The sequence below is a fragment of the Rhinoraja longicauda genome, chromosome 22, assembly GCF_053455715.1.
Source record: "Rhinoraja longicauda isolate Sanriku21f chromosome 22, sRhiLon1.1, whole genome shotgun sequence".
In the NCBI taxonomy this organism is placed as follows: domain Eukaryota; kingdom Metazoa; phylum Chordata; class Chondrichthyes; order Rajiformes; family Arhynchobatidae; genus Rhinoraja; species Rhinoraja longicauda.
Window position 1 is genome coordinate 28,236,915 of NC_135974.1, and position 27,850 is coordinate 28,264,764.

Here is a 27,850-nt window from a genome sequence, read left to right on the forward strand (position 1 = left end):
CGGTGTCCAGGCTTAAACCTGCGCACTTGGATCCGGACGGCCCTGTCCTGGTCGGTCAACCGCCTCGGCAAGGCCGTCCTCCTGCAGTTCCACCCGGTCCAGGACCCCCCGCTCCTGCAGTTCCACCCGGTCCAGGACCCCCCGCTCCTATGGTTCCAGCTGCCCCTCTCCTTACTCGTTCTGGTCGCGAAATCCGGCTCCCTGCTAGGTTCCGTACCTCGGGTTCTGGGGGGGGGGGGGGGGGGGGGGTCATGTAGCGACCATAGAGAGTGGTCCTAGATGTCGAACCCTCAGATTGGCCAGCAAGGTCACGTGTGGGTGCGACCATAAGGATTGGTCCAGGGAGTGAGACCGCTGATTGGACAGCGTCGTCACGTGTGGTTTTGGCGCCCAAAGGAGTCAGTTGAGAGACTCCTTCGAAGAGAACAGTTAGTTTTAATGGTTGTCTGTCATCTCGTTATGTAAACTTTGTGATCGAATATTGCTGTCGCAATAAACTTCTTCAACAAAGAACGAGCCTCCAGGCTCGCCATACAGGTAGTGTAAGAAAATAACTGCAGATGCTGGTACAAATCTAAGGTATTTATTCACAAAATGCTGGAGTAACTCAGCCAGCATCTCAGGAGAGAAGGAATGGGTGATGTTCGGGTCGAGACCCTTCTTCAGTCTGAAACATCACTCATTCCTTCTCTCCAGAGATGCTGCCTGTCCCGCTGAGCTACGCCAGCATTTTGTGAATAAATGCCTCTGGTCATAAAGACTTAAGGACCTGGTGATGGGCTGTTCTGATTTGTGGAGAAATCCCAGCCGTCTCCTCCCATTGGACAGCGGCCCGGTGTGTTGGAAAGGGGGAGCTGATTGGCTGCCTCGCGCGATGTAAGGGATCTGATTGGTCAAGAACTCTGCTTCCCCCCTCCCCGCGCTCCCATTGGCCCCCGGGTGGGAGAGGAGTGGCCGGGCCGACCGGCGGTTGGCCAGCCACCACGCGCACGCGCACCGCGGTTGTGCGGGTGGGGGGGGTTTGGGGAGGGTCGTTTTGAAGATGGCGAGTCAGGCGGAGCTGCTGCAGGAGCAGCAGGACTGTTGCGTCGCCGGGTCGTCCATGGCTACCGGGGAGCCGGCCTGCGCTTCCCTCCCGGACAGCCAACAGCAGCAGCAGCAACAGGGGAACGTGGAGGAGACGGGCCTTGCCCGATGGGGCCCTCAACATGCCGGGGCCAAGGAGCTGGCGCAGCTGTACTCTCCTGGTGAGTGAGCGACGGCGACAGGGACAGCGACGGCTCCCCCGGCTCCACAGCCCAACCCGGTCCAGGCCGGGACCGGGCGGTAATAGACACAAAGTACTGTGGAGTAACTCAGCGGGACGGGGCAGTATCTCCGGGGAGAAGGAATAGGTGACGTTTCGGGTGGAGACCCTCCTTTGGGCAGGGCCGGGTGGCCTTCCCTTGGACACGCTGACTCGCCTCGCCTTTTGTCTTTTAAGCCAGAGGGTGGTGAATCTGTTACATTGGTAACTTTACCCACTCCTGAATTATTGGTGTCGGTAGGAACTGCAGTGCAGGCGCTGGTGTAAACCGAAGATAGGCGCAAAAAGCTGGAGTGATTTAGAGGGTCAGACAACATCTCTGGAGAAAAGAAAAAAAGATGGGTCTCGACCAGAAACGTCGCCTGCGCCTTTTCACCAGAGATGCTGTCTGACCCGCTGAGCTACTCCATCTTTGTGTGTATAATCTGAATATTTGGTGCTGGATTCATGTAACAAAAATGCTGAGAAACGAAATACATGTCTTTGATGTAACTAGTCGGAGCGTTTAGGACCAGAAACCTTAGCCTCAGAATAAAAGGACCTTTTTGGAAGGAGATGATGATCACTGGATATTTTTTAAGGCAGAGGTTGATTGATTCTTGATTACCAAGGGTGTCAGGGGTTATGGGGAGAAGGCAGGAGAATGGGGTTGAGAGGGAAAGATAGATCAGCTGTGATTGAATGGCTTAGAATTTATGAACTTCTGAACCTTGTATCGGCTCTGGTCTCTCGGCCTGTGATGGCAGCGAGCAGAAAATAGCTTCGACTAGATGAATGGGGGCTCAAAGTATGAGGAGTTTCCATCCATAGTTGGCAGTAACGAGTGGGATCAAGGAGTCTGGGAGCTTGTAGACAGCCTGGTCAAGGAAGGGAATTATTGCTCACTGGGTTGTGGTGTGTGTACGCATCTCCTCATGCACGGCCCTCAACAGATTCATTACTGGGTTCACGCCAGATCCCTTGCACAGCAGTAATGTCAATAACTATGTTGCACACTACATATGCAGCTCATCATGCAGTTTCCTCTACAGCAGGAAGTTAAAATTAAGTGTACAACATTAAGGAACCCACTGCTCTGATCATAAAACAGTCCCAAACTGTCAGTCATTTGTTAATCTAATCCTTCATCCCACAATCTCTCAGCAGCATTTTTGTTGGTGCTGCTCAACAGCCCTCAGAAAGAGATGAAAGTGATTTTGGCGTTAAGGGTCTCCTCTCACTGGATAGGGAATGTACTCCTGGAAATGGGTGGGGAAAAGGGAATGTGGGGTGATTAAGCGAAGAGCGAATGCTCTCTTGTGGATGGATTTGGAGAGGCCTTGTGATGGGTAGGGATATTGGTGGTAGAAGCTGTTCCAATGTAAATGTTATACTAGGCATAATGAAAAGACTAAGTAGCAATGGAAAGAGAGTGTTTTAATAACTGATTAAAAAGTTAGTTGTAGGCAGGGGAATTAAATAACAAACAGTTGATGGTGTAAGTCCCCAAGGAATAGTAACTTGATCCTGGATGAGATACAAACTGAACACTGTTGATCTGGAAGGCTGTGCAGTGCCTTGTCAAAAAATGGAGATCTCTTGCTCAAGTTTGCACTGGAACAAAAATGTTGCTGAGATATTGTGGGATGAAGGGTTAGATTATCAAATGATTGACAGTTGGGACTGTTTATGAATAGAGCAGAGGTTTATTTAATTTAGTCTTCCTGTTGTCGAGGTAACTGCATGATGAGCTGTGTATGGAGTGTACAACACAGTCACTGTTATTACTGCTGTGCAAGGGATCTGGCATAAACCCAGTAATTAATCACTCAGGACTTGGTGTGGAGAGGTTGTCTGTCGGGGCTGGTGTTGAGCAAGTGGTGTGGCCGCTTGGAGCTGCACTTGGTTTGCGTGGTGAGTATGGGCTATTGTTGGAGTGCTGACAGAAGCTACTGTGTGGACGGATCGATTGGATCCTACAGTTTCTACATTGCTGAAGTTGTCACCATCAAGAAATCTCTGGATTGGGTAGTGAGTGCCGTGCAGGCAGGTGAGAAAGCAGCTTTTAACAGGGGATGAAAAAGACCATGGCATAGGGACAGACTGTGAACACATGTTGCAAGCAGTTCCTAATGGCACAGACCTGAGCCACCATAGCTCTGTATTGCAACCACACCATTTGCCCAAGCAGTCCCTCCACACCATGCCTTTGGGGTCTTTCATTGTTTGGTGAGCACCAGCATGGATTTATGCAAGGCTCCAAGCTCAGCACTATCTCTTTTTAAGTAGATGGGAGTACTTGGTGTGTTTTGACTGGATGACTAAGAATGCTATAACTAATTAGTGCTCTGCAGATACCTGTTTATCACTTGGGTGACTTCTTGAGGGCTCCCATAAAGCAGACAAGGATGATGCATGATGTATTGATCATTACATTTATATAGCTAACAAAATGAGGTAAGATTTTGTCTCTTTTGACGAAGTTAATCTGCCTGATTCTTTTGTGGGGGAGGGAAAGACATGAGCAATGGTCAGCCCTCTGTTATACTACAGTCAGTCCCATCATTTAATTTCAGTCAAATTGAATTATACAGAACAGTACAGCATAGGAACATGCCCTTCACACAATCTCTGTGCTGAATATGATGCCATGACCGACTCTTTTCTGCCTGCTCATAATCTATTTTCCTCCATTCCCTGCAATCCCATAACCCTATCCAAAAACTTCTTAAATACTATTATATCAGTCTCAGCCACCAACCCTAACCGTGCAATCATCAGCTTCTGTATATAAGAAAACCCCCTGTATATCTCTTTTAAACTTTGCCCTTCTCGCATTAAATCTATGTCCTCTACAATCTGATTTCTCCATCCTGAGGAAAAGGATTCTGATTCTCCTATCTATGCCTCTCATAATTTTACATACTTCCTTTGGGTCTCCCTACGACCTTTGGCATTCTGGAGAATACAATCAGAGTCTGTCCAACTGCTCCCCACTAATACCGTCTAATCCAGGCATCATTCTGGTCAACCTCCTTTGCATCCTTTCTGAAGCCTCCAGATCCTTCCTGTAATGGGGCAACCAGAACTGCATGCAATGCTCAGATGCGGCCTAAGCAAAGTCCTATAAAGCTGCATCATGACTTCCTGCCCATACCCTAACCTATGAAAGCAAGCATGTCATATGCCGCCTTTACCGCTCTACTGGTGTTGCTACTTTCAGAAACTTATGAATTTAGACCCCAAGATCATCAATGTTGTTAAGGATTGCACCATTAATTGTATATTTCCCCCTTGCATTTGATCTCCCAAAGTGCAACACCTCGCACATGCTCAGATTAAATTCCATCTGCCATTTCTTTGTCCATTTCTGCAGCTGATCTATATCCCACTGTCTATGGCCTTCCTTCTGGTCTGTGATCCAAGCAATCTTGGGTGTCATCTGCAAACTTGTATTCTTGCTGACAAATTTATTTGCCTTTCTTAAATCAACTGAAATCCTGTTCCACACACTGAGTTCAAAACATATTTGAAACACAATGCTTTAAAAAGGGAATGATGAAGGCAACTTGCACAGTAATGAAAATTACCTGAAAATCTGCTTGGTAATACTCTCATGGTTTAGGAATTTCTTGGCCAGATCACTGGTTGAAATCGTATCTGCATTTCATTAGTATCTGAAATAATTTTATGCCCATCTGAAAGTTTTATTTTAAAATGTAGACACTTAATAATGCTCCCCTGTAAATTATAAACACTTTAATGTTCAGAAACAATAAAAACTTGTTGGATTGTTACATCAGTCATTTAGCCATAAACTCTTAAGATCTCTTCTTTATACATCTCCAGCTTGCTGCTTCTCCTGCTTTAATCTTGTTAAAATACTTCAAAGAATAAACTTTTCTAAAGCTATTCTAATATCTCATTTGGCTTTGCTTTAGCTGATCCAATGGAGTTGCTTGCTTTGACATAGATGCTGGAGAATGGGACAGATACAAGGCAAACAAAATCACTGAAGATGATTGATTTGGTTTGTGTATTAAGGCAAATGCAATACCCCAGTAATAAAACAAAAGTACAAAATCTTTTTCCCAAAATGGGAGTCTCAGTGTGATCCTTTATCTCAATTAGACATTTGACCATCATGGCATCTTTACCCAACGCAAATTCATCACCTCACTTTTATTGAGATTGAGATGCTATTTAAATCCCCAATGTTTCCCTGTATGTTTCATCTCCGTCAGTGACGTGGAACTATTGCTTGATTTTGTGCTGGTTTTAATCAGTAATGACCAAACATCCTTATGATGACTCAGTGTAACAATAAAAAAAACCTGATATGAAATGTGACGTTTTTGTTTTCAACCAGTCATTTATTGCTTTAGAACTATCTTTCCAAATGCACATATTGTGAACAATCTCCTTTATGGGGAAATAATTCTTAAGTGATGTGACTGGATTAACTTGATTGAAGACGTTTTTTTAAAAGTTACATTTATTTTCCTGTGTACCGAGGTACAGTGAAAAGCTTTTTGTTGCATGCTATCCAGTCAGTGGAAAGACCATACATGATTACAATCGAGCAGTCCACAATGTACAGATGATACAGGATTAAAGAAATAACATTTAGTGCTGCTGTTGGAGTATAGGTTTAAAAGAAGGCAGCAATGCAATGAATGATTGCAGATCCACTTCTGGGACCAGCACTCGGAGTCGCCTGGCTTGGACAACGTCTTTTTGCGGACCCTGAATTATTTTTTAAAAATACAGGTGGTAACAATACGTTTTTGAATGTAAAAGTATTATTGTCATTAGAGGTTTACTTGCAATTTATTTTGGGAGCTAAATGTTTATACATTGGTTTAAAAAAAAGTTTTTATGCTCACATATTTCTAATAATAATAAATGCACCCCAACTAGGTCAAGCCTTAATAAACACCTTTTTTGGTGCCTGTAAATTTTTGATATTTCAAGTTGTGAATTTATTTTTCAGTTGTCTGGTAACAGTATTTTGGTTAAATTTGACAGGAATTGGAGTTGAGCATGTGTGCAATGATGTTCAAGGTTTTCATGTTTACATTTGTGGCTAGCAATTTCCAATGTCCAAAAAAAGTTTGTACAGATTATTTGAGAACCTTCATGCTGTGAATATATCTTGATGTAATGATCTGTCAACATCTCGGGCTCATAAAGATGGTGTAAATCCACTAAAGCATAACTGAGGTCTTGGGTTTCTTTACGGCCTTCCTGAAATTTGCTAGAGCTTAGCGAGGTGTAGTTGTGGAGCTTTCTTTAGTAAACGTGGTTTCCATCACCCGTCTCTCTGTGTTCTGTAGTATTGCCTTGCTCCCCCTCCTTCCAGATAAGAATAGAGTTCCCCGCTCTTTGCCTTTCACCCCACCAGCCTCTGCATCCAACACATTTTCCACCATTTTAACCTCCTTCAAAGTGATTTCACCACCAGTCACGGTTTCCCATCCCTGTTCTGCAGAGACCGCTCCTTTACAACTCTGTGGTTTACTCACCCGTTCCCACCAAAACCATCCCCTCCTGAGGTACTTCCCCTTGCAGCTGCAGGAGATGTAACACCTGTCCCTAGACCTCCACCCAAAGACCCCAGCAGTCCTTCCCGATGAGACAGAAATTCATGTGTATTTCCGATAAACCCACCTACTTTATTGTGGATAAGGGAGAACCAGTCGATGTGTTATATCTGGACTTTCAGAAGGCCTTCGACAAGGTCCCACATAGGAGATTGGTGTACAAACTTAAAGCACACGGTATTGAGGGTTCAGTTTTGAGGTGGATAGAAAATTGGTTGGCGGACAGGAAGCAAAGAGTAGGAATAAACGGGTCCTTTTCGGAGTGGCAGGCAGTGACTAGTGGGGTACCGCAAGGCTCAGTGCTGGGACCCCAGTTATTTACAGTGTATATTAATGATTTGACGAGGGAATTGAATGCAACATCTCTAAGTTTGCGGATGACACGAAGCTGGGTGGCAGTGTTAGCTGCGAGGAGGATGCTAGGAGGCTGCAGAGTGACTTGGATAGATTAGGCGAGTGGGCAAATGCATGGCAGATGCAATATAATATGGATAAATGTGAGGTTATCCACTTTGGCGGCAAGAACAGGAAAGCAGAGTATTACCTGAATGGTGACCGATTGGGAGAAGGGGAGATCCAACGTGACCTGGGTGTCATGGTGCACCAGTCATTGAAAGCAAGCATGCAGGTGCAGCAGGCAGTGAAGAAAGCGAATGGTATGTTGGCATTCATAGCAAGAGGATTTGAGTTTAGGAGCAGGGAGGTTCTGCTGCAGTTGTACAGGGCCTTGGTGAGACCGCACCTGGAGTATTGTGTGCAGTTTTGGTCTCCTAACCTGAGGAAAGACGTTCTTGCCTTAGAGGGAGTACAGAGAAGGTTCACCAGATTAATCCCTGGGATGGCGGGACTTGCATATGAGGAAAGACTGGATAGACTGGGCTTGTACTCGCTGGAATTTAGAAGACTGAGGGGGATCTTATAGAAACATATAAAATTCTTAAGGGGTTGGAGAGGCTAGATGCGGGAAGATTGTTCCCGATGTTGGGGGAGTCCAGAACCAGGGGTCACAGCTTAAGGATAAGGGGGAAGTCTTTTAGGACCGAGATGAGAAAACATTTCTTCACACAGAGAGTGGTGAGTCTGTGGAATTCTCTGCCACAGAAGGTAGTTGAGGCCAGTTCATTGGCTATATTTAAGAGGGAGTTAGATGTGGCCCTTTTTGCTAAAGGGATCAGGGGGTATGGAGAGAAGGCAGGTACAGGCTACTGAGCTGGATGATCAGCCATGATCATATTGAATGGCGGTGCAGGCTCGAAAGGCCGAATGGCTTACTCCTGCACCTATTTTCTATGTTTCTATGTTTTCTATGCTTCTGATGTGGTCTCCTTAACCTCGCTGAGACCGTGTAAACTAGGTGACTGTTTTGCTGAACACTGTGAAGCCACGCACAAACTGGAGGAACAGCACCTTGTATTCCACCTTGTATTGGTTGGCTCACAACTTGGTTATGTGTACTGAATTCTCTAATTTTAGGGAACAATCCTGCATGCAACTGCTTCCCCCCACTCCCTGTGCCCCATCTGGATGTGCACTAATTTCTTCCTTTCCCCTACTCAAACATCCCCACCCTTTTCAGCCCAAATCCTTCCTCTAGCTTCACATTTTGTACCACTTCTACCTTATTTCACAGCTTACCCGTTTATCTCTGGAATATGTCCAAATATCTGCCAATTAAACCCTCTTTCTTCTCCCCCCCCCCCCCCCCCCCCAACCTGTATCCACCTATCATTGCTTTATACCACCTCTCTCCTCATCTCTCCCCATCCCCACCTACCACAATCGGTCTGAAGAGGATCATGACCTGAAAAGTCATCTGTTTTTGTTCTCCAGAAACGCTGCCTGACCAGCTGAGTTGCTCCAGCACTTTGTTTTTATTATTGTTGGTTTCTGAATTCGACTGCATGGTCTTCCTTTCCAAGATTTACAGCATAGACCAAATGAAGTGTTATTTCTGGGGCAACTGGTTTTAATTTACATTTGTATTTAATTAAAAAATATTCAAGTTCAGTCTGTTAACATTAAGCACGTTTCCATATAATCCAATTTCCTTCTGAGGTAGTAGGTTCCAAGTTTACAAACTGGGATTAGAGGAGGTCCTAGTAGAATATAAATGTTAAACTGTAAGGGTGGATGCACTTTTAATTTGTGTAATATTTTTAGTTGCAACTTGGAGTTAAGATTTGGTTCATAGCAAAGGATGATTTCTGGTAAGTAGATGATACTTACGTGTTTGCAAACTTAGTTGATAACTTTTTTCCTCCCAACAGTGAAACGATTTCAGGAATGGTTGTGTGTTATTTTAAACATCAGTCTCATGAGTTGGAACTTGTATCATCTGCTCATAAACTTCTGTTGGGACCATGTTCATCTGATTCTTATTGGAATTGGTAAGTAAAAGTTTAATAGACATAAATTTAGTTTATAAATATTTAGAAATGGAATTATGATTCATAAAAATACACCCAATGAGACCCTTAACTGAATTATTCATCAAGATTATCATACAGGTGACTATTTGTGCCTCCATTACATTATCCTCCTTCCAGACCAAGCAATCATTCTTGTTACTGCAATACATTTTTTTGTACATGATTGTCTATGATTCTTGTAGTTACTTTCTGTTATTGGCTGTCTGACTAAGTAGCAATTATGTAAAATGAGATTGGCATCCTAGGAATTAGATTCATTGTGTTTGCGGTCCATTGACAGCAAATGTGAATAGCTATGAATATCATCAGCTATTGGCTGAGGTGCTCTGTTATTCAAGCCTGCATGAAAAAAAAAACATTGCTGGAGAGTGCTATTTGAAGAAAAATATGATTTACAAGCTAGAATACCACCATCAGTGACCTTGTGTGATTTGATTGGCAAACCTATTTCAGGAGATATACCTGCAGCTGGCAGCACTGGCTATTTAATGAATAACTTGAGCTTGTCATGGCTTCAGCTTGTCAAAAGTGGTGTGGTTTGCTTTTCATTTACTTTGTCTTAACTGAGAGGAGATTCTAACTTTACACGATATCCACAACTCCTGGTGTCTCCTATGAGTTAGGGGTTTGCTCTACCTCTTGCTTTGCTTTTTAAAAAATAATGAAAGCAGGAGCACAGGAGGATGAGATGTGATTTATATAGAGGTTTAAAAAATCATGAGGGGAATAGATCAGGTAGACGTACAGAGTAAAATGCACAAAGTCTTTTGCCCAGAGTACACGAATCAAGAACCAGAGGACATAGGTTTAAGGTGAGGGGGAGGAGATTTAATAGGAACCTGAGAACTTTTTCCACACAGAGTGGTGGGTGCATAGAACGAGCTGCTGGAGGAGGTAGTTGAGGCAGGTACTATTGCAATGTTTAAGAAACATTTGGGCAGGACAGGTTTAGAGGGGTATGGGCCAAATGCAGGCAGGTGGGACTAGTGTAGAAGGGGCATGTTGGTCAGTGTGAGCAAGTTGGGCCGAAGGGTCTGTTTCCGCGCTGTATGACTGACTCTCTGATTCTACGAAAGATTCTTTAGGAATCTAACACCTGCATTAACGAGGGGAGAACTTTGTGCATAAATGCATATTTCACTCTTAATACAATGACATGGGTACTTTCAAATGTAATAGGATGGCAAGTGAGATCTGGCCTGGTTGAAAAATTAGGTTAAGAAATATTCTGAATGGATTCTGTCCCTCAATTTTACCGCCTATAACTTCGTTAATTATCTGTAAAATGTGCCACATTAAGGTGTTGAGGACTTTGCAATATATTTCTATATTATGTGCTATATAAAAGAATTGTAACAAGTATCTTAAAGTTAATGGTTGGTTATGGGAATATTACTTAAGGGGCATTAAGGTTTATTACTTACCGAATTATGTAAATGAGTTGTGTGCGTTTAAATAATCAGGTCATTAAAGAGAGCTTTGTTCTAACTGCAATTTTGTAACTAGTGGCAGGGATGGTTACTGCTGACCTTGCTTCAGGATTGGTCCACTGGGGAGCAGACACCTGGGGATCTGTTGATCTTCCTATACTTGGCAAGGTACGTGGTAGGACTTCATTGCTCGACTTGCATCCTTATTTTCTGTCATGAAAATCCCAGTATGCATCTTGTAGGATTGATTTGTTTATATGTGTACATCAGTTTCTTGTGTAGGAAGATATTGCAGAAGCTAGTTTACACCGAAGATAGACACAAAATGCTGGAGTCACTCAGTGGGACAGAGTGAAGAAGGGTCTCTACCTGAAACGTCACCCATTCCTTCTATCCAGAGATGCTGGCTGTCCTGCTGAGTTATTCTAGCATTTTGTGTCTATCTACATCAGTTTCTTTCAGTCTGCAGCTTATGGATTTGCATGCTTCAAATTGGTCAAAATGTAATGGGTGGAGTGAGAATATAGACTTCAGACTTGTAGCATCTGTGCATATATTTGCAGTCCAACAACAAATGTAATATTAATGTTTTTAATGTGGAAGATACATAATGTTATCAAAGTAATATTTTTGTTTTGTTAGTATGGGGAGTTGAGTGAGAATGATGGCTTATTTTGTTGTGCTGTACTTGTAATCTTCCCTCTGAGCCACAAGTATGTCTATCGACTACACATATTCAGGGGTTACCTTTACTCAACTATTGATAATGGCATACATCAACTGCTGGACTATCAACTGCTGGACTATCAATCACTATAAACATTGTGAAAATAGTTCGGCTGATTACATTTCTTTCCATTGTCATCATGCGGGTGGCGCAGAGGTAGAGTCGCTATTTGTTTATCAACATTTTTTAAAATTCATGACTCATTCCTCAGCTATTCATTTAATATGAGAAGGGTGGTTCTGTGAAAGGTTTATTGATCTACCATGTTAACATTTCGTCCATAAATAATGCCTGAACACCTGAATATTTCTACCATGTTATTTTTGCCCTGCTCAGTCAGCTTGGCTTCAGATTCCATGTTATGTTCATGGCTAAAGCAACATTCTCTCCTGAACATCCTTCTTTTCTAACTCCTCTGCAACTTAAACCCTTAATGTTTGTCTTGCATCCATGTTTTTCCAGTCGGAATATTTTCAAAACTGTCTCGTATGCATCTTGATCTCGCTTTTCACTGGGCTTAATGACACTGACTCTAAATCTGAGCTGCAGTGCATCTTTCTCAAACACGCCAATCTATGTGAATTGACAGCAAAGCTTTCAGCTTTTTGTGTCTCCCCTTAAAGATGTCACTCTATCCAATGCTCTGTTTACTAGCTTTATAGCTATTTGGCTTTACATGCCATGCATTGTGATCTTTTATTATTTTAAGAACATTAAATTCTTTATGCAGTGATTGTGCCAATGTCAAGTTCCAACAATTTGGTAATATGAGTCGGTATATTGTTTGCACTCCTTACCGCCCCTATCAGAAATGTTGCCCTGCAGTGGTGTGGATGTTATTAGCTGGTTGCTGCTTTGGTTACTGACTTTACATGATTTGTGCCAGTTTGCCATCTGCAGCAAGAACAGCTACCAGTTGTTTCTAGTAATTGCTGGAAATAGCTTACAGTCTCTACTTAATCCATTTTGTGAAGCTCTGGTTTCTTCTGCCTATCCAAAAACCAGCTGGTTGAGCGAATGCCCCACCGCTTTCACTCTTCAAATCATCTTTGTAATTCGCTGGAAATGATCATACCATGTCCTCAATTTCATCAACTTGAGAATCAGTATAGAATTTTATGCTGTGTTGGCATCTAGAATCTTAATGTACATTGGTAGCTTTTGAACAGATATATTCTGCTGGCAGTTCAATCACATTATTTGTCAATTTGACTTTGAACAAAATTGATTTTTGTGCCTAATTATTCAAACATCCAGAACATGTCTTCTGCAGATGTTCTGGATCACGATGTCATATGATCACAATGGGTTTAAGAAATATTGAAACCTAAAAGCAAAAGGTGTCTTTTTTGACATTTGGTGAGTGAAGTATCGATATTGAGTTGTCCAGTAGCTTGCTTTCTTAAACTAAATGATTCACTGAAAGAAAAAGCCAGAAAGGAACATATAATATTGGTTAATGTAAGAAGGAACTGCAGATGCTGGATTAAACCGAAGATAGACACAAAAAGTTACTCTGGAACAGGCAGCATCTCTGGAGAGAAAGAATGAGTGAAGTTTTGGGGTCGGGACCCTTCTTCAGACTGATGTCAGGGGAGTGGGAGGTACATAGGTAAGGAGGTGTATAGATAAGGAAGTGTAAGGTATAAAAACAGGACAATAAAGTTGGTTGTTGTGTATAATCTGACTCGGGCTCGTGTTTAATTTCCATAAGAAAAAGTAAATTGCATTTTCTATCAGCAGTGAAGGAAATGCTTGGGGTTCATTATGTTTGCAGCCACCCAAGCATGCTGTTTAATGGGTTTTAAAGCAACAATATATTTAGCGCTGCAACCTTTACCATGAATTGATGAAAGATCTGGTTCTGGCGATTTAGAATTGAGGACTGCTAGACAAAATCTTGATACTATAGCAGTTTTGAGATGACTCGGATATACACTAGGTACACTTCCTGAGGCAATGTAACCAAAGTTTAATTTCCTTCATGATTGAAAAAATACGCTAAAGTAAGTCCATCGGGTGGCGCCGTTAGTGTGTTAATGTTCTCTGGTTTGTTTTATGTGGGGGATATTACCAAATTGTTGGAACTTGACATTTGCACCATGTGGGGGAGGGGGGGGGGGGGGTCAGGGGAAACTTTTTTTCAATCTCTTACCTTGCCGGAGATGCTATGCAGCCTAATATCATGGCGCTGGACTCTCTTGCTCGAGACGGACTTTGAGCCCTACCGCGGGCCCATGGGCCTGTGATCCCTTGCCTGGGATCGATGCTGCAACAGTGGCCTGTGGATTTCACCATCGAGGAGCTCGCAGTCTCGGGTAGAGACCGATGTCGGGAAGCGCCAAAGTCGCAGAAGGTTCGATCAGCCCCGACTCGGGGTCAGATCGCCCATGGACTTGCCATCGGAGCCTGTGATCTGATTTCCCATCAATTACTACTAAGTTTCTATATGCCTCTCATCCATTTGCTGCTCCTAGGTGATTTTACCTAACATCAATATGCCGATTTTTGCATGTATGTATTGATGCCATCAAGCATTGCTACTTTTTGGAACTCTCCACAGTCTGTATCTACTGATTCTATTCAACGTCCCAGTCTTTGATGGGAAGATTTAACCTATACGGTTTAATCCCTATCACAAACACAGCTGCCCTGCTCTGCACTCCAGGCCTCTCCGTAGGGACTGTCTGAAAATGAGCCAGATTACAATAATCGTGCTGTCACACTAGACCCTCGAGTTGAGCATTTAGACCTATTCCATACCATAATCCATAAATATTTGCTTCCACTTTTGTAACATTTCTGAATTTAGCATTTTTTACTTCAGCCAATTTTTCTGTGCTTTTGTTGTATTAGATTAGACTATTTCAACTTGCTCCCACCTGCCTCTTGTAACGTACTCTCTGTGGACATTTGATCCTTCAAGCTCTGCTGTCTGCATCGAGACAAGCATTGAGTCACATCTGTCCATTATCCTGTCTTTGCCGACTCACCCTGCCATCCAGATAGCAATCTAATATTTTCTGGGATGTTTAATGGATAAGTACTTTGAATGTAGTTTAGAGATACAGCATGAAAACGGGCCACCGAGTTCGTGCCGACCAGCGATCCCCGCACACTTACACTATATACACTAGGGCCAATTTACAATTATACCAAGCCAATTAATCTACAAACCAATACGTCTTTGGAGATCCCGAAGAAAACTCATGCAGGTCACGGGGAAAGCGTACGTACCCTGTGCAGACAGCACCCGTAGTCAAGATCAAACCTAGGTCTCTGGCGCTGTAAGGCGGCAACTCTACCGCTGTGTCACTGTGCTGCTCTGTAACATTGCAACTTTCTAATGCTGGATCTCTGCAGGGAACAATTTGTGGCAATGCAGGGTTTCTTGTCGTGCAGTTTCCAGAAGTATTGTGCATCTATTGTCTCTGAAATTGCTGCACTGCTTACTCTAGTAAATGCTAATTTTGATAACGGTAGTATTATTCCTGTTAAAAAATATTGGGATACCTGCACTGTAGGCATTTTAATTTTATTTTTGTGTTTTGTTTTAACAAATGTAAGCATGACTTGTGTGCCGAAATGTTTTGTATGATATTGATATATTGCGTTGTGTGTAACAATGTTTCTATCTTCTAGGCTTTCATTAGACCTTTTAGAGAACATCACATTGACCCCACTGCTATAACAAGACATGATTTCGTAGAAACAAATGGCGATAACTGCATGCTGACTGTGATTCCCCTGGCTTACATGGCATACAGGTTTCTTATTCTCTCCCCAGGTATGTTCATCTAATGTTCTGACTTTCCTACAACTAAAATGTGATTGAGTAGAGCTGGTATTGTGTTCTAATAGTGGAGCAAAACTGAAGTGGAAACCCAAGGGGTGGTGATGCAGGTGAAGAAAAGGCAGATTAGTTCATTTTACACTGAATATTTGATGCTGAGGTATTGATTTGGGTGATTAGAAAGTTGGGTCAATGGCATTTGACTATGGATGAGTTGTGATCCTATTAAATATTGAAACAAGGTCAAGGAGCAAAATGGCTTGCATGCATTGTCCTATGTGAAGCAAAAGGAAGTGCTTGTCTTTTGAAACTGGGCTAAGGTTATGCCTGTAAAGTAAGCATTCATTTATCTTTAACCATCAATTCTTTATTTTTAATTTCATTTTTCAGCAAGTCTCCAGGGTGTTCAATGAAACAATTGACGATTGTAGTTCATTGCTAATGAAGGTGATGCATTTGCTCTGAATGAATGAGTATGTTTATTGGCCAAGTATGCATATACAAGGAATGTGCCTTGGTGCTCCGCTCACAAATGACAACACAAACATACAGTTAACAATTAAGAATAAAGCATAACCACATCAAAACAATAAGGATACAACATTACGATCTAAACGTGTGGGTGAAAATAAACCAGAGCAAAAAGGAGACTACAGACTTTGGTTATTGAGTAGAACTATCACTCGTGGGAAAAAAGCTGTTTTTATGTCTGGCTTTGGCTGCTTTGACAGTCCGGAGTCACCTTCCAGGGGGAAATGTTTTGAAGAGTTTGTGGCCAGGGTGAGAGGGGTCAGAGATGATCTTGCCCGCTCGCTTCCTGGCCCTTGCAGTGTACAGTTCGTTAATGGGGGGAAGGTTGCAGCCAACAACCTTCTCAGCTGTGCGAACGATCCGTTGCAGCCTCCGGATGTCGTGCTTGGTGGCTGAGCCAAACCAGACCATGATGGAGAAGGTGAGGGCGGACTCAATGATAGCAGTATAGAATTGGACCATCATTGCCTGTGGCAGATTGTGTTTCTTCAGTTGCCGCAGGAATTACGTCCTCTGTTGGGCCTTTTTGACTGTGGAGTCGATGGTGCCCCCCCCCCCCCCCCCCCCCCCCCCCCCCCATTTAAGGTCCCTGGAGATGATGGTTCCAAAGAACTTGAATAACTCCACAGATATGACTATGGTGTTGTTGATGGTGAGTGGGGGGAGGGGGATCTCTTCAAAAGTCTACAATTAGTTCCACTGTCTTGAGAGCATTGAGCGCTAGGTTGTTACAATGGCACCAGGACGCCAGCTGTGTCACTTCCCCTCTGTAGGCAGATTCCTCACCATCCTGGATCAGTCCAATCAGGGTAGTGTCATCTGCAAACTTGAGGAGCTTGACAGAGGAGTCTGTGGAGGTGCAGTCGTTGGTGTAGAGAGAGTAAAGGAGAGGCGAGAGTACGCAGCCTTGCGGTGCTCCTATGCTGAGGGTCTGCGGGTCCGAGATGTGCTTTCCCAGCCTCACATGCTGCTTCCTGTCCGTCAGGAAGTTGATGATCCACGGACAGAGGGGTTCAGGCACAGTCAGCTGGGAGAGTTTGTAGTGTAATAGCTCTGGTACAATGGTGTTACAAGCAGAGCTAAAGTCCACAAACAGAATCCTGGCATAAGTCCCCTTGCGGTCTAGGTGCTGGAGGATGAAGTGCAGGCCTAGGTTGACTGCATCATCCACCAATCTATTGGCCCTGTATGCATACTGCAGGAGGTTTGTGATGTTTTTCAGCTGGGCCAGCACGTCTTTTAAAGGTCTTCATGACTACAGAGGTAAGTGCGACAGGCCTGTAGTCATTAAGACCAGTGATCCTTGTCTTTTTGGGTACAGGGTCAATAGTGGAGACCTTGAAGCAGGCAGGGACAGTGCAGGTTTGCAGGGACTGGTTGAAAATGTCCAGCACAGAGCTTGAGGGTAGAGGGGGAAACATTGTCCGGTCCTGGAGATTTCCGGCTTTTCTGTTTTCTGAATAGCCTCTCCACCTCCGCAATTTCTATTGTTAAACTGGTCATTCTGTGAGGATGTGCAAATTGGTGATTGCAGAGGAGGGGGGGGGGGGGGGGGGGGGGGAAGGAAGGGCCAGTCTTTGCAAACTCCAGACAGTCTCTGAGTAGGTGTGAATTGCTGTTTGGGGAGGAGTGGGTGGGAACGGATCCAGTCTTTGCAAACTGGAGTCAGTCTTTGAGTACATGTGAAGTGGTGATTGGGGGAGGGGGTCCCAGGGTTATGTTTCTGTTTCTCGAACCTGCAGTAAAACTCATTCAGATCGTTGGTCAGCTGCTGCTTATCCAAGGAGCGTGGGGTTTTCCTCTTGTACCTGGTGATTTCTTGCAAGCCCTTCCAAACTGAAGAAGGATCATTAGCTGAGAACTTGCTCCTCAGCTTCTCAGAGTACCTTTCCTTGGCAGCTCTGATTCCTCTTCTCAGCTTGTACTTGGTCTGCCTGTAGAGGTCTGTATCCCCGCTCCTGTAGGCCTCATCTTTTGACTGGCGCAGCTGTCTGAGTTCTGCTGTGAACCAGGGCTTGTCGTTGTTGAACCAGATCCAGGTGTTAGTGGGAATGCAACTGTTCTCGCAAAAGCTGACATAGGATGTCACAGCGTCTGTATACTTATCGAGGCTTGTGGTTGCTTCCCTGAACACATTCCAATCAGTTCAGTCAAAGCAGGACTGTAGTTTTTCAATGCCCTCGCTTGTCCACCTTTTTGTTGTTCTGAGCACAGGCTTAGCAGATTTTAGTTTCTGCCTGTAGGTTGGAATAAGGTGATTAAACAATGATTGGAGAGACCCAGAGCCGCCCGAGGAACAGAGCGATACACATTCTTGATTGAAGAGTAGCAGTGATCAAGTGTCCTCTGGGCAGGTAACATGAAGTCAGTACTTTGGGAGCTCACGACTGAGGTTGGCTTTGTTAAAGTCCCCCAAACACAATGACCATAGAGTCCGGGAAGTGATATTTTAAGAAAGACATGGGGAATGTACAGATTTTATCATCAAATTTGAGAGGGAGTAAGAGCAAAAAGCCAGTGCCAACTTTTTAGTACAGTTTCATGTCCAGCTAAGAGAATACATTTCAATGGCCATCAACAAGATCTAATCTGTTTAGCACTTAGAAGCTCTGTAGTGCCAGAGACCTGTGTGCTATCCTGACTGTGTGGAGTTTGCATGTTCTCCCTGTTACCAAGTGTGTATTCTCTGTCTGGATGCTCTGATTTCCTCCCTCATCCCAAAGATGTGTGCATTTGTAGGTTCATTGGCCTTTCTAAATTGCCCCTGGTGAGTAGGGGAGTAGATTAAAAAGTGGGATAATGGAACTAGTGTGAACATGTGATCAATGATCGATGCAGCCTTTAAGGTTCTGCTTGGTAGACTGATTTGTGATAAGTGATATGGTTCAGGGATTGAATCTGTTTGTGGTTTTTTAATCAACTATTTGGATGGGAATGAGGAAGACATTATCCATCATTAGAGCTGGAACTTGATCAGTTGGGCAATTGGCTGAGGAATCGTTAATGGAGTTTAATGCAGATAGGCGCAGGGTGATTCATTTTGGAAAGTCAAACAAGGGCAGGACTCTTTACTGTGAATGACAGGGCCCTGGAGAGTATTGCCGAGCAGAGAGATCCAGGAGTGCAGGTAATAGTCCCTTGACTGTGGCCTCGCAGGTAGATAGGATGGTCAAGAAGACTTTTGATAAGACTGTTTATCAGTCAGGATGTTGAGATGTTATGTTACAATTGTACTAGACACTGGTGAGGCTGCAATTGACATATTGACTACCATCTACCTCTTTGATGACCCTCAGACTATCCTTGATCAGACTTTTCTGGCTTTACCTTGCACTAAACGTTATTCACTTATGTATCTATACACTGCAAATGGATCGATTGTAATCATGTATTGTCTCTGCTGACTGGTTAGCATGCAACCAGCTTTTCACTGTACCTCGGTACACGTGACAATAAACTAAACTGAATATAAATAATACTACAACATGTGAAATTTAAGGTAATTGAAAATATAACATATTTCACTAGGTAAGTTTCTAATAAACACAGTTTGATTTGTAAGTGCCTTTGATATAATTTGAGGGGTCCCTTATCCTCTAAATGAAAAGCACCCCCAACAGGACTGTTGATGTTTTAGGTCTCTCGTGAATCTACTTGAAGAATATTACACTGATTAAACATGGGTTTGTAATGTGGCACTTTAAAGTTTATTGGAATACCTTTCTGGGGAAATAAATTAGGACTTTTTTTAATGTAAATACATTTTGAAAATCATTGATTATTACATGGGAATTACTTACAGCTGAAATGTGATTGGTGTTTCTTCATAAATTATATTTTGTCCATGTTAGCTCGTGTGGTAATTAGTAGTAGGAAAATAATTCTAATCATGTAGGTAATTATAATAGGCAATGGGTATCTTTAGTTGATTGTTATATGGTTCCAGTGGGATTTATTTTGTTCAATCGTGAAGGAAGATTTTTCACAATGTTGTTGGTGTCATTAAGCTCATTTTAGGCATTAATACTATATTTGACTCAATCATTTTTAAGATCATTAAGACAAAGATCATTTTTACTTTGACTCTTTATGTACATTTATTTTAGTTAATGTATAGTGTTTAACATTACCTTTCACATGTAATATGAAAGGGCATGGCTGAAATAATGCCACATAGTGGAATGGTGGGTATCAAAACCAATTGATGGGTCTATGCGAGACTGGGTTGTGGGTGGTGGAACAGGGCAATGAAGAAATTTGTACCCCAGGGTAATTTTGAGGAAGTGCATCTTGTCAAAGCTTTAGAGTGGATTTAAGGGACCATGTGTGAGGGGGAAAAAAAGGCAGAGTTGTGAATTCCTGGATAAACTGAAGATTTTGAAATAAAACAATTAAGGAAGTTGCTGTGCAATCCTTACTATAATCAGTCCTTTTGAGAATGCACTGACAAGGGGGCATTGAGGAAAGGGAATATATAAAAGTAGATGCTTGAATGATTAAAATTAGCTTCAGCGTGCAGAATACCTTGTATAAAGTAGGTCTGAGTGAACAATCAGAGTTTCATGGAATTGGGAGCCTGTGGTACACAGATAGTGGAAGAATTAATTAAAATCATTGGTCATATTTGTGAAAGTTCAAAGCTTTGGATGATGTCACAGTGCAACATACTGGACTGAATACAGGGGAAATAATAGGTAGAATAATACTAGCCATTGATGAGGGCTCCATTGAGGTCAAGACTGAAAATAAATATGTGGCATGATGCCAGTTACTGTGTATTAAATATATTGTGAATACAGTAGTGTTAGTAGTAGTGGAACTGGAAAAACACTGCATTGGGTTGGACCTAGCAGGGTAAAATGTTCAGCATTTTGAACATTTTTTAGAAAGCAGTGTTCAACATCTGTGGGGAGGGGAGGAAAATTCTATAGGACAAGATATGCTCATTCTTTCCACATCAATCTACAGCTCTTGATTTGACCATCTTTCCTAATTGCTATAGTGTTTAACATTGCTATGGATAAATATTTACTGGATGTCGCGTTGGTGGAGAATAACTACCCTTATAAATACTCCCAAAGTTGAATTCAGCTGGTGGTGTGGCTTGCAGTTTGACAAACTGGCATTAGGTCTACTCCCATTTCAGCTATCCCAAATGCAAACTGAGCTTTACCTGGCATGTAACCTTATCCCACTTTTCAAGAAAGGAGCGAGAGAGATAACAGGGAATTATAGGCCAGTTAGCCTGACGAAGATGCTGGAGTCAATTATTAAAGAAGTAATAACGGTGTATTTGGATAGCAGTAAAAGGATTGGTCCAAGTCAGCATGGATTGATGAAGGGGAAATTCTACTTGATTAATCTTTTGGAATTTTTTGAGGATGTGACAAGTTAAATGGATGAAGGAGAGCCAGTGAGTGTAGTGTATCTGGATTTACAGAAAGCCTTTGAAAAAGTCCCACACAGGAGATTAGTGTGCAAAATTAGAGCACATGGTATTGGGGGTAAGGTACTGACATGGACAGAGAATTGGTTGGCAGACAGGAAACAAAGAGTAGGAATAAACGGGTCCCTGTCAGAATGGCAGGCAGTGGCGAGTGGAGTGCTGCATGGCTCGGTGCTGGGGCTGCAACTATTTACAATATATATTAATGATTTAGATGGAATTAAAAGTAACACTTGCAAATTTGCAGGTGACACAAAGCTGGCTGGCAGTGTGAACTGCAAAGAGGATGCTAGGAGGTTGCAGGGTGACTTGGACAAGTTGAGTGAGCGGGCAGATGCATGGCAAATGCAGTATAATGTAGATAAAAGTGAGGTTATCCACTTTGGTGGCAAGAACGGGAAGGCAGATTATTATCTGAATCGTGTTGGGTTAGGAAAAGGGGAAGTACAACAATAGACAATAGGTGCAGGAGTAGGCCATTCAGCCCTTCGAGCCAGCACTGCCATTCAATGCGATCATGGCTGATCACTCTCAATCAGTACCCCGTTCCTGCCTTCTCCCCATACCCCCTCACTCCGCTATCCTTAAGAGCTCTATCCAGCTCTCTCTTGAAAGCATCCAACGAACTGGCCTCCACTGCCTTCTGAGGCAGAGAATTCCACACCTTCACCACTCTCTGACTGAAAAAGTTCTTCCTCATCTCTGTTCTAAATGGCCTACCCCTTATTCTTAAACTGTGGCCCCAGTCACTGAAAGTAAGCATGCAGGTACAGCAGGCAGTGAAGAAAGCTAATGGCATGTTGGCCTTCATAATGAGAGGATTTGAGTATAGGTCCTTTGCCAGTTGTACAGGGCCCTGGTGAGACCACATCTGGAGTATTGTGTGTAGTTTTGGCCTCCCAATTTGAGGAAGGACATCCATGCTATTGAGGCAGTGCAGCATAGGTTCACGAGGATAATCCCCAGGATGGCAGGACTGTCATATGAGGAAAGATTGGAAAGACTGGGCTTGTATTCACTGGAATTTAGAAGGATGAAAGGGGATCTTGTAGAAACATATAAGATTATAAAAGGACTGGTCAAGCTAGATGCAGGAAAAATGTTCCCAATGTTGGGGGATTCCAGAACCAGGGGCCACAGTCTACGAATAAAGGGGAGGCGATTTAAAATTGAGATGAGAAAAAACCTTTTCTCCCAGAGAGTTGTGAATTTGTGGAATTCTCTGCCACAGAAGGCAGTACAGGCCAATTCACTGGATGAATTTAAAAGAGAGTTAGATAGAGCTCTAGGGGCTAGCGGAATCCAGGGATATGATGAGAAGACAGGCACGGGCTACTGATTGTGGATGATCAGCCATGATCACAATGAATGGCGGCGCTGGGTGGAAGGGCCAAATGGCCTCCTCCTGCACCTATTTTCTATGTTTCTGTGGGGTTTTTTTCAATCGTAAGGCTGAATTTTAAAGTCAAGATGAGGATCTTTTGATTCAAGAAGGGGAGGGGGGGCATCCCAACAAAAATGTCACCTATCAGTTTTCTCCAGGGACGCTGCCTGACCCGCTGAGTTACTCCAACCCTTTGTATCTCTTTTGAATCAAAGTTTGTACTTTTATTTCCGAACAAATAAATCTGAACAAGATAAAATATGCACTCCTTGAGCACCTAATTCAGGCAGAAGTTTTGAAAGTTTACAAATATCAAAATGAGCTGATTGATTGTCCATTTAGTAGGATTTGCAGTTAACTATAAACCAGTGTGTAAGGTATAATATAGGTGCAGGGTATAATAAGCCTGTTTAAGGGGGAAGGAAGAATATTAGCATTGTGATATGAAGTGTGGGTGGTGCATGCAAATTACTTTGTCCTATAGCCATGGTTTTTCTGCTGAGATGATTTTAATTGAACTATAATTGTTTTTTACAGATGCCATCTATGGTATTTATTCTTGGCAGTGCTACATATTTTCTCTTGGATTGTTTGTTACTCTGACAAACCAAATTCACAAGTGGTCTCATACGTATTTTGGACTTCCTTCGTGGGTCTGCCTTTTGCAGGACTGGCACATCATTCTACCACGAAAACATCATCGTATTCATCATGTATCTCCACATGAAACATACTTCTGTATTACCACAGGTTAGCACCTGGAATTGGAGAATTGTTTAAATGTTATTGCTAATATATTTCTAACAATGTATTTGTGATCACATTTCTATTGGTACTGTAATCTTACAATCTGACTTGGAAAGGGGGGGGGGGGGGGGAAGGAATAAATTGAAGAGGATGTGATCCGTGGCTCTCATCTACTATAGGAGTGACGGGTCTATCAGTTGTAAATGTTAAATCTCTACCCACAGAAATACAAAAACAACTGGCTCAGCCACGCCTTCCAGTTTTCCAGCTGTATGTTAGTGTTTTAAATAAGAAGGAAAATCTGTAGCTTGGTGCTCTCCTATCACTAGCAATTCACTGTCATAGAAAAATTTGGTCAAATTAATTTATACTGCAGTATTTCCATTCTCAACAAAATCCCTAGTGTGGTGTTGAAATGTGGGGACAAGGACCTTGACTAATCTTTAAGCCTGTCATGGAAAATGTGGATTATTGTAAAACGCACATTTGTGTAGTTCTTCGGTATTGGTCCTCAAAATGACAATGTTTTCATAATAATTTGCAGATGCTGCTGGCCTTTTGAGAAAATAGAGCTAAACCACCATCTTAAATTGTTGCAGGGTTTAAAAAGCATTTTAAACCTTGTTACCCATCAAAAGCAGTTTTGCCACAGCTCCTTGATACCGACTCTTATGCCATGCTCCCTTGTTGTCAAGCTTCTCCAGCAGTGTGATTCCTTTGCCTTTGCAAAGTCTAGTGTTTTCAGTAATTTGATTTTGTACAAAGAGGCTGAAGATGGCTTCTGTGAAGGTTGGGTCCTTGGGAGAAGCAGGTGGTAAGATGTATTTGTATATATCCAGGTTGCAGTAGTGCAAAATGTAATTTGAATTTTTTTTTCTCATTGCATTTCTAATTTCATGACTTGTCTAGTATTTTTAAACTGTTGTCTCTTTTCAAGGTTGGCTGAACAACCCCCTGGAGAAAATAAGATTCTGGAAAACTCTAGAGGACATTATCCAGCGATTAACTGGGAATAAACCGAGAATGGATGATTTGAACTGGACTCAAAAAACAAAGTAACTTGCGCCAATATTTTAACTCTCTTAACCTTTTTGCCAACTAATTGCACCAGCCAAATCCATATCTGCGCTCTAATGTTGCACTCTGGAAACACCCAGCACTCAAAGGACTCTTGTGAAACAAGAAATTTGAAGGAACTTGAATGTATTTGGATAGTGATCCTTTGTAAACATTCTGTGGGTCAAATTAACATTCATATGAATGCAGACTGTGCAGTACACCTTAATTTAAAATGAATGCAGTCATCAGAAATGTTCTTGGACATAATCGTACAAATGTTCTTGGAGATAATTGGACATAATCGTGTGAAGGAACCTTAAGGGGTAAATATTGAGGATGGAAATGCTCAAACTTGCAGTGTCAATTTGGTGCTTGCTTGTTTTGAATACTGTAATACTGACAAAGCCTTAAATTTTGTTTGCCAGAGATATTTAACTATTTTGAATGTATCTATAAATAAGGTTCAGAACTGCATATTATAAAAAATAAAGTTGTACTTACAAGTGTTTGGGTGTAGTAATGAACAATTGAACAGAACTATAATAATTATGGCTGTTTAAAAAGGCAAGAATTTTAACCCTTTGAAAAATGGCTTGATATTAATGTTTTGTGTCTTCAAATGGGTATTTTCCTAGAGTAGACTATTCTTGGCACCTAAACAAAAATGTAAATCAGACGATTCCACACATAGTTTCCCAGACCCCTAATGTACCTAGAAATACACTGCAGTTGCTATATCACAGATTTGAATTCAAGTTTTATTTTCAAGGACTAGTTGTTGAAATGACTTGAAGTACTTGCCAAATAACAAATCGAATGATTCATAATACCTCATATTTGTGAATCCAGCATCTTTTATTAAATATTATTTAAATTTTATTGGGCAAGCAGTTCAAGTTGTTTCTTTAGATGGATATTCTTAATACAAGTACAGCCAATTTAAATGAAAGTCAGAGGCTTGTCACTCTGACAACTTGGAGTAGCATCATTAAAATATTGCCATTATCTGGATTAAAGAATCTTCACTCCTAGGTCTGGTAATTATGTGCAGTCCAATTATATTTACTTGTTTTAGCAACAAACCGATCCTCCTTTCCCACTCCATCCCAAAGAGCCCCTCAAAGTATTTCCAGCTTTTTTGGGGGGTGGCAGAATCACAATTTCAGCTGCCACTCTGAATTACACCCTTTTTTTTCTTGCCTTGGCCCCTCTGCTTTCTTGTGTGTCCCTTTTTTTGCATTGTGTTTGCTTAGATATAAAATAGATCAGGGCCTGCTCCATTGTGCACTGGTTTATCTCTACTTTTGTAAGATTAAATATAACTGCTTTCATTTTTGCAAAGCAATTTTATTTTTATGTATTCAGGATCAGTATTTGATGCCGTCAAGAGTTTTTGCCAACTCGTCAATCTCTCAGCTTGAGCAAAATGTTCTAAACTAAATTTATATTGCATCATTATTCAAATAATTCCTCACCCATTCCAAATCTGGTCAATAATCATGCTTTTGTGTCTTTAAATCTACTTCCCTGGGACGCTCAATTGTGACCAGTAATACATTTATACAACAAAAAACTACATGTGACTCGTGATTTGTAAGATCAGTATATAAATTAACATTAAAATTGTGTAATACTTTGACTGATTTCTTATGTACACTGATTACAAAGCATGGAATTGAAAGTATCACTAACTGGCTCGAAGGGACAAATGGCGGCCTTCTGCACCTATTTTCTAAATGGGTTTAACAATTTGTCAGAATTTTCCATGTTATTAATCATTTCTAATTTGGAGCAAAGGGATATGAGGTGCTCTTATACAAATCGGTACAATTGGATGTCTGGCTATTTTCAAAAACATTTTAAGAATAAACTTCCTACAGATGAATAGTTATTCCAAAGAAAACTTATTGCAAGCATAGAACTGTAAGCTACGATTTGTGAAAGCTGTGTTTAATGGAAGAAAAAAGCCTTTTTCTTGTCTGATTTTGAGCTTCATCACTGAGACTTCTATTTTCCTGATCATGTTTAATTTAACTTTGAATAAATGGTAAAGTTCCAATACTTCATTGGACCAGTCCCAAACCGTTATTTATTTCATGGGACATCACGTCTCAATGTAATGGGAGGTTTGAGTTGATGGAGAAGTGACTTTGTCAAAACTGAAAATATTCCCCGGAAGACTGTGCAGAGTTATGGAATTTGATGTAATAGTCATTAAAGAAGCAGCTGTTAGGATGAAAATGAGCAAGTTCTTTGCTAAAAGGTTGGACGTCTGATGAGATTCGGTCATTGAATGCATTGGAAACGGACACTGACAAATTGCTGCATGTTGGAGGAAATGATTAGGGGGTTGGGTACAGGGAAATGACAGAATGGCAGAGCAGACTGAAGGACTGGGTCTTTCGCAGCATTCCACCAATACACCCCTCAAAAAAAGATGTTGTTCAAACCATATTATGCTGTGTAAATCTAATCCTCAATGCATTTTGTTTGTGATTAACTTCAAACGTATCCTCTATCCTGTATGTCATGAGCATTTGAACTAAGTTACAGAAAACAAGTATTGTAATTTTATAATTTACCTACACTTTAAATGAAAAAATAAATACTGAAATCAAATGGCAATGTGTCCAGTATTTTTTGGTTATGGGAAGAAGGTCCATCCTCATGTGTAAAATTGTTAATATGTATTCTGGTAAGAACAACACCATCAATATTTTTGGTTCAACAAAAGCATATGCTGGTACTACACAGGATAGGTAGAATTTGTGGAGCGGGAGATTTTTTTTTGACAGAAATGACTTCTTCAGATCTGGGCAAAGTTGCAAAGCAAGTGAGTAGAAAGGAGCAAAGGGAAAGGGTGGAGCAAGTAGGATTGGACGATGTGTGAAGGTGATGACTCGTGTGCTGGAGCTGCCTGCTGAGAGGCTATGAAGTCAATCAAGTAGCAAAACCAATTCTTGGAGTATGGAAAATGTGAATGAAATTTAAAACTTCACAAAGAGCCAACTGCAAATGTAAATACCAGATAAAAATGGCAGATTATGTAAAATGACACGTTGTACTCCTTGGACTCAAAATTAATTTAAGCTAGAAGATGAGTTGCTTTTCGTAACTTGTATAGTGCTTGATTGTTTCTCAATTTTCCATTTCTGATGAAGAGACCTTCATGATGTTGAGTGTTTTCATCATTTAATTTTTTTTTGTTTCAAATGTCACTGAATGAGCCGGTCATTCTTATTCAGTACTAGAATGATTTGCAATAGCAGCATTGGCAGGAATGTTTAAAGATGGTGCAAAATCTCTTCACGTGTTCAATAGTGTCATGCTCAGTAGTGTTTGTAGCTATCTTTAAACAAATTGCAGAGTGGCTCAACCGGTGGAGCTGCTGCCTCTCAGCTTTGCCGGCTGATCCT

General features: G+C 41.8%; 1 protein-coding gene across 1 annotated transcript; it reads left to right on the forward strand.

Moving 5' to 3' along the window:
* The first annotated feature begins 1,030 nt into the window (after positions 1-1,030).
* On the forward strand, positions 1,031-27,042 carry LOC144604509 (plasmanylethanolamine desaturase 1-like). The gene is made up of 6 exons (XM_078419004.1): positions 1,031-1,247; positions 9,156-9,275; positions 10,824-10,915; positions 15,117-15,261; positions 23,166-23,378; positions 24,313-27,042. The coding sequence occupies exons 1-6, from the start codon at positions 1,043-1,045 to the stop codon at positions 24,432-24,434; spliced, it is 897 nt and encodes a 298-aa protein (XP_078275130.1). The 5' UTR covers positions 1,031-1,042; the 3' UTR covers positions 24,435-27,042.
* Positions 27,043-27,850: the final 808 nt, after the last annotated feature.

Bases quoted from the DNA above. Each gene is read 5' to 3' on its own strand.
- LOC144604509 (XM_078419004.1), top strand. From the start codon at position 1,043: ATGGCGAGTCAGGCGGAGCTGCTGCAGGAGCAGCAGGACTGTTGCGTC. The intron at 9,276-10,823 runs GTAAGTAAAAGT...TTTTGTAACTAG, and splicing joins TCTGATTCTTATTGGAATTG to TGGCAGGGATGGTTACTGCT. The intron at 15,262-23,165 runs GTATGTTCATCT...TGTTTTTTACAG, and splicing joins GTTTCTTATTCTCTCCCCAG to ATGCCATCTATGGTATTTAT.